Source organism: Coregonus lavaretus, assembly GCF_964263955.1.
Source record: "Coregonus lavaretus genome assembly, chromosome: 2".
Lineage (NCBI taxonomy): Eukaryota > Metazoa > Chordata > Actinopteri > Salmoniformes > Salmonidae > Coregonus > Coregonus lavaretus.
In genome coordinates, this window is record NC_139989.1 from 18,532,068 (window position 1) to 18,544,621 (window position 12,554).

Sequence of the window (12,554 nt, forward strand, 5' to 3'; positions counted from 1 at the left end):
GGTGGAGAAGAAGCCGAGGAGAGAGGATGCGAGAAATCACAGAAAGACGAATTGAGATTGAACCAGGCTCTACCGTCTTAGGAAGAGAGGATGCTCACGTATTGGCCAGCTTTGTACATTCTACCGTCCCACTCGATGGAGGAGAAGGTAGCCCAAGGAGATTGCATCTTCTTGGTGGCCACGTCAGTTCGTTTGATAGTGCCCTTGAAGCCTCTGAACTTCACTTGCTTGTCCCACTTCTCGTGGCAGGTCTTCAGCCACTGGTGAAACTCCTTCTGGATCTTAACCCTTTGTTCCTGGGAAGGGAAATGACATGCATCAGTAACACAGCGATTTTTTGAATACTAAAATGTTCCACATCATAGTGGTAATTCAGTAATACTGTTAACATCACATCTGTCTAATATGGGTGTTAGATTTCCAGCTCTGAGGATTAAATATGCTATAATCTTTTCTTCCACCCAAGAGGACTGAGGTTTGCTACTGACAGAACATAAATCACAGACACAAGGAAGCTACCTGGCCATTGACGATGCGGGTGAATAAGGTCTCCTTATTCTTTAGCTGCAGCTCCAGGTCCATGAAAGTGAGCTTGTTGGTGCTGACCTGGAACCTGTCGTTGGTGAACAGCGCCCCTGAGAACCTGCTGTAACACTCTGCAGGCACTGTCCCAGTCTTCTTGGGCCATGCACACCAGTCAAACCTGAAACACACAACGGACGAACACAGAAAATTCAAACATTACTTTAAGAAAACAAAAAGGGTATACATTACTGAAGAAAAACGTATTATTAAAAGTGTCTCTTTACTCAGATACAGTGGTGTATGGGATGAGACGTCCATTCCAAAAACACTCAAATATGGGCCTCTTTCCCCTGGCCTGGTTCAGGACGATACTGTCCTCATCATCCTCTTCCGTAGCTGGTGAATATTATAGAGGGAACAGAATGCAATCAGACTTTAGCTGAACTCAAAGATGAGATCACATGGGCTTCACAATAAATGTTAATTTCAGATGCCATAATATCTCAGTACTCTAGGTTATGACATTTATATCTGCGGTTCTCAAACCAGGGGTCACCTGATAAGAAAATGGGGTCAAGGGAGAATTTTCTAAATCCTGAGAAGAAAAAACACACACACACACACAGGCTGTCCCCGACTAAAAAGTATATTGGATGACCGAGAGTCATCTGTTCATTCGACCAATTGATTAGTCAACATTCTTTCGACCAATTGATTAGACAGAGCCTGTGTGTTTTAATCAAATCAACTATATGCACTGAGCTTGTCTGATGCTTTAAGCGCACTGTTTGATGAAATAAGACACACAAATGACTAGAGGGAGTCTGATCGGAATTGATTTGATTGTGCCGGGCGCAGACTTGCTGCACTGTGTAAAAAAATTTTATGTAAAAGATGACAGCGAGTGACTGTGTGATTAGCACCCGTTGTCTTCCTCTCCTCCCTGCTGCAGTGACCACCACAGAACAGTTATCGCGCTGTCCGTGTTGCTGAAGCTGCAACATAATTACAGCCATTTCTGACTGAAAAGTTCTGTTACCGAAATCCCTCATTTGTTTAGGAAAAACATTCCCTAATTCCTCAATCCTTGCTCTCTTAAAGTGACATGCATGCATCACATGCACGTAACCAATAGGCTATAGGTCAGGCCCCATCATAATCACATCAATAAAATGGTTATTACAAACTCCGAACACTAACACATTGACAGTAAATGGGGGAATGTTTACTGGTTACTCAGGAGGTAAAGGGGAAGTCATGTGTGGAATAAATGTGACTAGTTGTGGAAAATACTGGAGATCAAGAAAAACAAGGTAAGGAGCAAGCGCTGCGTGCATACTACTTGTGCCAAACAGGTGTTGTATAGATTACAATATAATTTGACCGTTTGGAACAATGTAAACACTAAATAAATGATAAGCGTTCCAGAGTCTGTTGTAACGTTTTTTGTTTTTGTTTTGTAAAGCCTTTATTACAGCAAAGACTGAAAACAGTCGCATTCATTCCTGAATGCAATTTTCTGAAATGGAACGGTTTATTTATTTTTTACGCTAATTATTCAAGGGTCCCTTTATTTTAAAAGTAAAATGCTTGATTGCATTTCAAATCATGAATGACTCGTATGCTGTGTGATGACGTGAACAAATTAATGATTGATTCAGTAGCCTATATAACTATTGAAAAATAGGCCAAAGTTAGTTAATAATTCCAAAGCATACATATTAGACCTTGATGAAAAAGTACTAAACAGGATGCGCTCTTAGGCCTACAGCTTGATGGTGGTTATACAAGGCTGCTATACTAAGCCTACTAATTATAATGACAGTACTTATTATAAAGATGATCATAATAATAATAGTAACAATAAGGAGATCAAGAAAAAGGAGGGTTATTATTATTATAATTTCTGACAATTTGGAACAGCGTAAACTCAAATGATAAATAATACCAGAGGCTGTTCTAATGAAAAAAAGTGTAAAGCCTTTATTACAGCATAGCAAAGATTAAAAACAGCTGAATGTGAAATCGTTTATCCGACATGTGGTTGCTGAGGCTTGGTGCTCACGGAGTCAGTAGGTTATTAAACAAAAACTCAAACATGCAACAGAAGCAGGATCCGTCTTATTTCTGTAGATATACAGTAACAGTCAGAAGTTGACACACCTACTCATTCCAGGGTTTCTTTATTTTGACTATTTTCTACATTATAGAATAGTGAAGACATCAAAACTATTAAATAACACATATGGAATCATGTAGTAACCAAAAAAGTGTTAAACATATCAAAATATATTTGAGTTGAGATTCTCCAAATAGCTACCCTTTGATTTGATGACAGCTTTGCACACTCTTGGCATTCTCTCAACCAGCTTCATGAGGTAGTCACCTGGAATGCATTTCAATTAACAGGTGTGCCTTCTTAAAAACTTAATTTGTGGAATTTCTTTCCTTAATGCGTTTGAGCCAATCAGTTGTGTTGTGACAAGGTAGGGGGTGTATACAGAAGATAGCTCTATTTGGTAAAATACCATATTATGGCAAGAACAGCTCAAATAAGCAAAGAGAAACACCAGTCCATTATTTCAAGACATGAAGGTCAGTCAATACGGAACATTTCAAGAACTTCGAAAGTTTCTTCAAGTGCAGTTGCAAAAACCATCAAGCGCTATGATGAAACTGGATCTCATGAGGACGGCCACAGTAAAGGAAGACCCAGAGTTACCTCTGCTGCAGAGGATAAGTTCATTAGAGTTACCAGCCTCAGAAATTGCAGCCCAAATAAACGCTTCAGAGTTCAAGTATCAGACACATCAGAACATCAACCGTTCAGAGGAGACTGTGTGAATCAGGCCTTCATGGTCGAATTGCTGCAAAGAAACCACTACTAAAAGGACACCAATAAGAAGAGACTTGCTTGGGCCAAGAAACACAAGCAATGGACATTAGACCGGTGGAAATCTGCCCTTTAGTCGGAGTCCAAATTTGAGATTTTTGGTTCCAACCGCCGTGTCTTTATGAGACGCAGAGTAGGTGAACGGATGAACTCTGCATGTGTGGTTCCCACTGTGAAGCATGGAGGTGGTGTGATGGTGTGGAGGTGCTTTGCTGGTGACACTGTCTGTGATTTATTTAGAATTCAAGGCACACTTAACCAGCATGGCTACCACAGCATTCTGCAGCGATACGCCATCCCATCTGGTTTGAGCTTTGTCGGACTATCATTTGTTTTTCAACAGGACAATGACCCAACACAACTCAAGGCTGTGTAAGGGCTATTTGACCAAGAAGGAGAGTGATGGAGTGCTGCATCAGATGACCTGGCCTCCACAATCACCCGACCTCAACCCAATTGAGATGGTTTGGGATGAGTTGGACCACAGAGTGAAGGAAAGGCAGCCAACAAGTGCTCAGCATATGTGGGAACTCCTTCAAGACTGTTGGAAAAGCATTCCAGGTGAAGTTGGTTGAGAGAATGCCATTTATAAAGCCAGGCACATTTAACAGTTAGGCTATTGATTATAGACCTAATTAAGTTAGTTTCCTCGCCCCTCACTTTTCTTAGGCAATTAAGGCAAGGGCTGTTTTCTCGTCTCCTAACTCCGCTGCTACCTCTGTCGCATTGTCCTCAACACCAGTATGCTGGTTAACTTTGCTATTATACACATAGCAACATGGTCTAGGAAAAGGCACCAATTCAACAGCGCACTGATGTGTTTCAGAACCACGGACAGCGACCGCTATTCAACGCAGGAGAAAGCGCATTTGTTATAAAATGTTATATTTATTAGTGTTGCACCATTGTTCTTACATAATATAACCATATACCATTTCAGTGCCTTCCCCATGGCCTTCAAAAAGGATTAATCCACTCAGACAAGTGCAAATTAGACAGGTGTCTTGTACACCATTACTTTTTCATTTTTTTGCTACTGTTCGACCAAAGTAATCTCGGTCGACCAACAGCCTATCGACCAAACGGGGTCAGCCCTAATACAAAAACCTTTATAATATACTGTGTGTGTGTGTATATATCTCTCAAAATCTTCGTAATGTGATTAACCTTAAAAATCCAAATGAAAATGATTCAAATCTAAAATTAAACCACAGAGCGCCCTTAGATCATGGGAAAAGGCCGCACTTGAATCATTCCCACTGTGAATGGCTAGGCCCACTACGCTATGAAACCACACAGTATTGCAGTGACTTTGATATTACCGTCCGCAATTGATATGGTGAAAACTGTGTGGGGAGGCAGAGGCATAGAAACTCACATCAATACCTTTGTCAGATAACACTGTTAAACAAATAATTTATGCTATTGCTAGCAATCAAGAGGAAACTGACTGAATGACAAACTCCCCAGCTAATGCTCTACAAATGGACGTTAGCTGTGAGGGCCGAGATGGCCATGCATTGACTTTTGTTTGCAATACATGTCGGGGGATGCTATTCACAAGGATATATTGTTCCGTCTCGTGATTCCAGAGTATAAAATGGCACAGGTGATGTTCAGTGTGCTGCGTGACTATTTTCTCGAAAAGCAGATCGAAAATGGTGGGCTTTTGCTCCATCTATGGCTGGACAGCGGGCAGGCATCTGCACTCTCGTTATGAATTGGTCTCCCACTGCCATATGGACGCATTGTATGATACCCCCGAGAGCAACTGGCAGCAAAAGAGCTGAGCACAGAACTCTGAGATATACTGCAGCAGGTAACTTCAATTGTAAACTACATCAAACCACATCCACTGCACGCACGCTTGTTCGCAAAACTATGTGGAGATATGGGATCAGAGCATGACAATGTTCTATTTTATTACTGAGGCTTGGTGGTTATTGAGGGGGGGTGTTGTAAAGATTTCTCGCATTGAGAGTGTAACTGTTGTCATTCACACTGGATGTAAAAATAAATAAAAAATACTTGACTTTCTGTGTAATGAAAAGAAAATGATGTAAGAGACATTTGGGAAACTGAACCAACTGAACGCAAGCATGAGGGGAAATACAAAAACATTCTACAGATGAGTGACTAATCAGTGGATTCAGAGGAGTCTTTCAAAAGCAAACCAATCCCTCGGCTGTGCAGAATTCTAACAGAAAACAGCATCATTAAGTGTCCCACACGATTGATGACTGCTCACCTCCAACATTTGGAATAGCACTTGGGGACCTACTTCCCAATCAGTTTGACTGCGATCCTGGATCAGTAGAATCGAACAGCTAATTGAGCCATCATGTGATAGATGTTGCAGACAATGCGTTCACGGGTCACTACGTAGGAGTTTTGGTTCCTGACTCAAAAGGGAATACACTGCCGTTTCCCTCTGAGCATTAATGCAGTGTTCAAAACAACTGGAAACTCAGAACTGGGAAATCTGACTTCAGTCCGTTCAAGACAACTGGGGAAATTTTTTTGTAATAGCTCCGACTGGGAAAAAACATTTTGAACGGTCATCCAACTCGGGCCTCTTTCTAGAGCTCTGGCTTTCCGACCTGAAGATCATTGACGTCATAATTTGACCTTGTATTTTTCTGAGTTCCCACTTGTCTTGAAAGCACCATAAAACTCAAGGTACCCTTCGCCAGCTCATATCTGTTTGAAGCTGGATTCAGTGCTCTCGTTTGCATTAAAACCAAATATCGATCCAGGTTGGATGTGACAGAGATTAATTGTGCACTGTCGACCACGCCCTCCAACTTTGAGAAGCTCCGATGCGACATGCATCAAGCACACCCATCTCATTAGTGGTGGTGAGATAACTGTCAAAGCCCCACGTTAAAAGTATGTGATGGTGAGTTGAGAAGACAATCAGAAATACTGTTAGAATGATTTTCAAATGACTGCCATAGCCCCAAATAAAATAAGTAAACATTGGCTGTTAATTACATAATGTTTTCACATGGTTGGGGTTGTGACAAAAAAATAAGTATGGTAACCCCTGACTTATGATCTTACAGGGCCTACTGTGATTTAAAGCATCTCTCCAGTGTTCAAGAGTTATATGAAATATTCACCTAAAATGACAATATTAATTTAATAGATGTCCTTCCCAAAAAAAGATAATTAAGGATGTTAAAAAGCAGCTTTTCTCTGTGCCCCTGCTTGGCCTGAGTAGAAACTCCGGTTTGGGCGTATACCAATGAGACACGCATACACTTGGGTATTCAAATTAGCTACCAACTCTACGTGAGGCAGGGCTGCACGCACGGCCTAGCAGTCTTCCTTTTTTTATTTTACCAATACCGAAGGCTACTTACTGCCTGTAGTCAAATGGTATGGATTAATTCAGGATTTGTTAACATGATGGAACTACTAGGGCACTTTACTACAACAGCAATTAATGCAGACCGCTAGCTAGCAAGTTGTTATTGCTAGGAGCTAGGCTAGCTAGCTAACTTCTGCTACATACAGTGCCTTCGGAAAGTATTCAGAGCCCTTGACTTTTTCCAATTTGTTACAGCCTTATTCTAAAATGGATTAAATAAAACATCTTCCTCAGCAATCTACACACAATACCCCATAATCACAAAGCGAAAACAGTTTAGACATTTTAGCAAATGTATTAAAAATAAAAACAGAAATAGCTTATTTACATAAGTATTCAGACCCTTTGCTATGAGACTTGAAATTAAGCTCAGGTGCATCTTGTTTCCATTGACCATCCTTGAGATGTTTCTACAACTTGATTGGGGTCCACCTGTGGTAAATTAAATTGATTGGACATGATTTGGAAAGGCACACACCTGTCTATATAAAGTTCCCACAGTTTACAGAGCATGTCAGAGCAAAAACCAAGCCATGAGGTTAAAGGAATTGTCCGTAGAGCTCTGAGACAGGATTGTGTCGAGGCACAGATCTGGGGAAGGGTACCAAAATATCTGCAGCATTGAAGGTCCCCAAAAACAGTGGCCTCTATCACTCTTAAATGGAAGAAGTTTGGAACCACCAAGGCTCTTCCTAGAGCTGGCCACCCAACCAAACTGAGCAATCAGGGGAGAAGGGCCTTGGTCAGGGAGGTGACAACGAACCTGATGGTCACTCACAGAGCACTAGTGTTCCTCTGTGGAGATGGGAGCAACTTCCAGAAGGACAACCATCTCTGCAGCACTCCACCAATCAGACCTTTATGGTAGAGTGGCCAGACGGAAGCCACTCCTCAGTAAAAGCACATGACAGCCCGCTTGGAGTTTTCCAAAAGGCACCTAAAGACTCTCAGACCATGAGAAACAAGATTCTCTGGTCTGATGAAATCAAGATTGAACTCTTTGGCCTGAATGCCAAGCATCACGTCTGGAGGAAACCTGGTACCATCACTACGATGAAGCATGGTGGTGGCAGCAACATGCTGCAGGGATGTTTTTCAGCGATCAGGACCTCAGACTGGAAGGTGAACCTTCGCTCCAACAGGACAACGACCCTAAGCACACAGCCAAGGCAACGCAGGAGTGGCTTCGGGACAAGTCTCTGAATGTCCTCGAGTGGCCCAGCCAGAGCCCGGACTTGAATCCGATCTAACATCTCTGGAGACCTGAAAATAGATGTGCACCAATGCTCCCCATCCAACCTGACAGAGCTTGAGAGGATCTGCAGAGAAGAATGGGAGAAACTCCACAAATACAGGTGTGCCAAGCTTGTACGGTCATACCCAAGAAGACTATGCTGTAATTGCTGCCAAAGGTGTTTCAACAAAGTACTGAGTAAAGGGTCTGAATACTTATGTAAATGTAATATTTCACTTTTTTATTTTTAATACATTTGCAAAAATGTCTAAAAAACTATTTTTGCTTTGTCATTATGGGGTATTGTATGTAGATTGATGAGGGAAAAAAACAATTTAATCCATTTTAGAATAAGGCTGTAACGTAACAAAATGTGGAAAAAGTCAAGGGGTCTGAAAACTTTCCGAAGGCACTGTATATATATCAGTCAACTACAGCTAACTAGGTTTCCACAGGATTTCAAATAGAAGGGAACGGCGAGTTGGTTGTGTGATGGATCTGCTTTGGCTTGCTTTCTTGTTGGCTACCCAGCTAACTTAGTTAACCTTAATAGCTAACGTTAGAACGCTAGCTTTACTACGGCTTCTAAAAACAGCCAACAGGCCAATTCTTACAAACCACATACACTGAACAAAAATATGAACGCAACATGTAAAGTGTTGGTCCCATGTTTCATGAGCTTAAATAAAAGATCCCAGAAATGTTCCTTATGCACATTAAGCTTATTTCTCTCAAATGTTGTGCACAAATTTGTTTACGTCCCTGCTAGGGAGCATTTCTCCTTTGTCAAGATAATCCATCCACCTGACAGGTGTGGCATATCAACAACTTGATTAAACAGCATGATCATTACACAGAAGCACCTTGTGTGGGGACAATACCATAAGCCGCCTCCAATGTCGTTTTAGAGAATTTTGCAGTACATTCAAACGGACTCACAACTGCAGACCACGTGTAACCACGCCATCCCAGGACCTCCACATCCTGCGTCTTCACCTGCGGGATCGTCTGAGATCAGCCACCCGGACAGCTGATGAAACTGTGGGTTTGCAAAACCGAATAATTTCTGCACAATCTGTCAGAAAGTCTCAGGGAAGCTCATCTGCGTGCTTGTCGTCCTCACCAGGGTCTTGACCTGACCGTAGTTCGGCATCGTAACCGACTTCAGTAGGAAAATGTTCACCTTCGATGGCCACTGGCACGCTGGAGAAGTGTGCTCTTCACAGATGAATCCCGGTTAAAACTGTACCAGGCAGCATGCAGACAGCCTGTATTGCGTCGTGTGGGCGAGCGGTTTGCTGATGTCAACGATATGAACAGAGTGCCCCATGGTGGCGGAGGGGTTTAGGTATGGGCAGGCATAAGTGACAGATAATGAACATAATTGCATTTTATCGATGGCAATTTTAATGCAGAGATACCGTTACGAGATCCTGAAGCCCATTGCCGTGCCATTCATCCGCCGCCATCACCTCATGTTTCAGCATGATAATGCACGGCCACCATGTCGCAAGGATCTGTACACAATTCCTGGAAGCTGAAAATGTCCCAGTTATTCCATGGCCTGCATACTCACCAGACATGTCATCCATTGAGCACATTTTTGGAATGCTCTGGATCGACGTGTACGACAGCGTTCCAGTTCCCGCCAATATCCAGCAACTTTACACAGCCATTGAAGAGGAGTGGGACAACATTTCACAGGCCACAATCAACAGCCTGATAAACTATGCGAAGGAGATGTGTAGAACTGCATGAGGCAAATGGTGGTCATACCAGATACTGACTGTTTTAGTTTTTTATCCACGGCCCTACTTTTTTTTAAAGGTATATCTGTGACCAACAGATGCATATCTGTATTCCCAGTCATGTGAAATCCATAGATTAGGGCCTAATGAATTTATTTCAATTGACTGATTTGCTTATATGAACTGTAACTCAGTAAAATCTTTGAAATTGTTAAAAGTTGTGTTTATATTTCTGTTTGAAATAGAAGTGACTGGCGAGATAGGAAAGAGGACAAAGCCTATACAACAACTAACACAAGCTGTGGATCGCTTGGCTTGCTAACTAGCTTGTGCGCCCTCCTGAGCCTGTGTCTCCCCTAATCTCATTTTCCCCACTGGAGAATGATGTCATTCTCCAAGCCAATTTCAAGCATTTTTGATGGTTTGTTTCAAAAATAAGTTTTCCGAGTGGGTTCTCTAATTTATGCTTTGGCCACAACTAGTAAAAGACGAGTCAACAACATTATTGAGGTATGAGCAAACAGAATATGAGCTTTTACATTTTTTGATTTTCATGACCTTAAAAGCTTAACTGTAACCTACTGCGCTTTAAAAACTTGACCGTGACCAATGTGTCCAAACATCTGACAGCAACCCTCTTACACACAGCTGTCAATGCATATTGGGCTCTGGTCAAAAGTAGTGCACTATATAGGGAATAGGGTACAGTCTAGGTTACCTTGTATGGCGTAAGGGTCTTCAGGGTAGGTTTCCCTGTCATAGAGGAAGGGGTGGTACCTCAGGACCCCCTCCACTGTTCCTTCATTGTCTGTGCAGGCCTTGAACTCGAACGTGTCAGCCGATGCGTTGATGTAGAGCGTCTGCATGTCGTTGTCGATCTCTCTGAGGTTCACCATGCGAGGGATCTTGGGGAACTTCTCCAGCAGAGAGATCTGAACAGCAGATAAATATCAATATAGTATCACAAAACTATAGTTATAAAACAGACAACTTCAAAGATTGATGACTATTGTCTGTAGCACTACCATAAAATAAAACATAATTACATGGTTATTTAATAAAAATAGTCACTTAAATGCAATGACCTTCTCACCTGAATGTCAATGTTGGAGACACAATCAGAGTTTCGGTAGGAGGCTTTCATGTCATTCCCATTTAGGCCGTGAATGTAATAGTGATACAAGTGGCTGTAAACAAAGCAGATTGTCATTTCTATAATTTGTTCAAAGAGTAATATCTAAAGACGACAACAACCAATCGGATTGAAAGGTGGTGGTGGGTATTTGGGATGGTGCAGGTCAGGTCGTATCCCAATATTAGACCTCTAATTAATGAGACGAGGTTTAAGGACATTCCATAATGAAAGCATGCAAGATAAGTCATGGTCCAATGACCGTACCTGCTAGCAGCATGTGTCCCGCGTCCGAAGCTACATCCATAATATCGGTAGACGACTCCAATTGGAGAACCACTGTTTGCGTCACCGAGCAGTGAACAAGAAACTATTAAATCCAGTTTAGATGCCCCCTCCCGAAATCAACACCAAACATGGATTATATGTTGTGTTCTCACTTTGCGTGTACACTGGTCGGTGTTTCATACCTGTTTGTCTAGTTAATCAGCCTCGCAATACGGGCACCATGCTGTCCAAGATGGGAAGTACAGGAAAGGTGTGCGCCAAAGCCAGAAAAAAAACATAGGCATCCATATTAAATTTGATTTGGGGAGGGGGGTAGCATCTAAAAACTTGATTTAATAGTTAATTGTTTGCTGCTCGGCGATGCAAAGGGCGATTCTCCAATCTACCGATTATGGATGTAGCTTCGGACGCGTGACATGCTGCTAGCAGGTATAGTCATTGGACCATGACTTATCTCACACGCTGTCGCTATGGAATGTCCTTAGACCTTGTCTCATTAATTAATTAATATTGGGCAAGTCAGGTGGGTGAGCAGACTCACGCCAGTTCTCTAGTCCACAGGTGAAAGTCCTGCTTGAGGAAGGTGATGTGTTCAGGCTGGACCCCCGTCACCACCACGGCCGTGAAGCTGTCCTTTCCCACCTCCTCAGAGATCAGCCCGTGGAGGAAGCGCTCCTCGTCGTCGCTCACGTGGGACGAGTCACCCATCTGCGGGGTGGAGGATTGAACATGGCTGTCATTACATAGAGGATGGCCACTGAGGGAAGGGTACAGCAGTTGGCCCCCGATACTGACAGTTCCAGAATGGATGGATTGAGGACACCTTTTGGGGATCACATCACCATTTTGAGTGATCTGGGAGTAATCCCTTACCTTCCGGTTTCTGATAAAACCACTATAAATATCTTCCTTGTTCCGCTCCTTCCTCTCAAACTCTTCTTTTGAAATGATGAGTTCATGGACATCTGGGGAGCCCGCTGGTTTGGTGATCATCTTTAACAAAGACAGAGATATCAAGTCACATAGTAGCGCATCACAGTCCATTAGGGGAATATGGTAGAACACAAGAGGAACAATGGCCAATAATTCTACATTTACCCTGGTTGACTGTCCAATGTAGAACACTGCTTGTTTCCCTCCTACTCCAAAATATGATATATCACTGTTGAGACTGCGAGGGACTGGATCAGGACGAACATACCCAGCGTGATCACTAGTGAGACAAACAGGATCACTGACGACAGATAAATGGAAAGTACCAAAAACTAATTTCAAGTGTATACTCGTATTTATTTATTTGGAAAGTGCATTTTAATTTACATTTACTGTGGGTCATTGAGACGGGTCTGACCGCATGACCT

The 12,554-nt window shown here is 42.4% G+C and overlaps 1 protein-coding gene across 1 annotated transcript in view; it reads right to left on the minus strand.

Moving 5' to 3' along the window:
• Positions 1 to 12,554, minus strand: part of smchd1 (structural maintenance of chromosomes flexible hinge domain containing 1) — a gene marked incomplete at its 5' end in the record, with an annotated part of 39,091 nt that overhangs the window by 24,722 nt on the left and 1,815 nt on the right. Inside the window, 8 exons of the mRNA XM_084140985.1 lie at positions 99 to 296; positions 520 to 703; positions 810 to 921; positions 10,492 to 10,705; positions 10,867 to 10,960; positions 11,735 to 11,901; positions 12,067 to 12,186; positions 12,292 to 12,406. Coding sequence (XP_083997111.1) covers positions 99 to 296; positions 520 to 703; positions 810 to 921; positions 10,492 to 10,705; positions 10,867 to 10,960; positions 11,735 to 11,901; positions 12,067 to 12,186; positions 12,292 to 12,406 — 1,204 coding nt within the window. The remainder of the gene's footprint in view (positions 1 to 98; positions 297 to 519; positions 704 to 809; positions 922 to 10,491; positions 10,706 to 10,866; positions 10,961 to 11,734; positions 11,902 to 12,066; positions 12,187 to 12,291; positions 12,407 to 12,554) is intronic.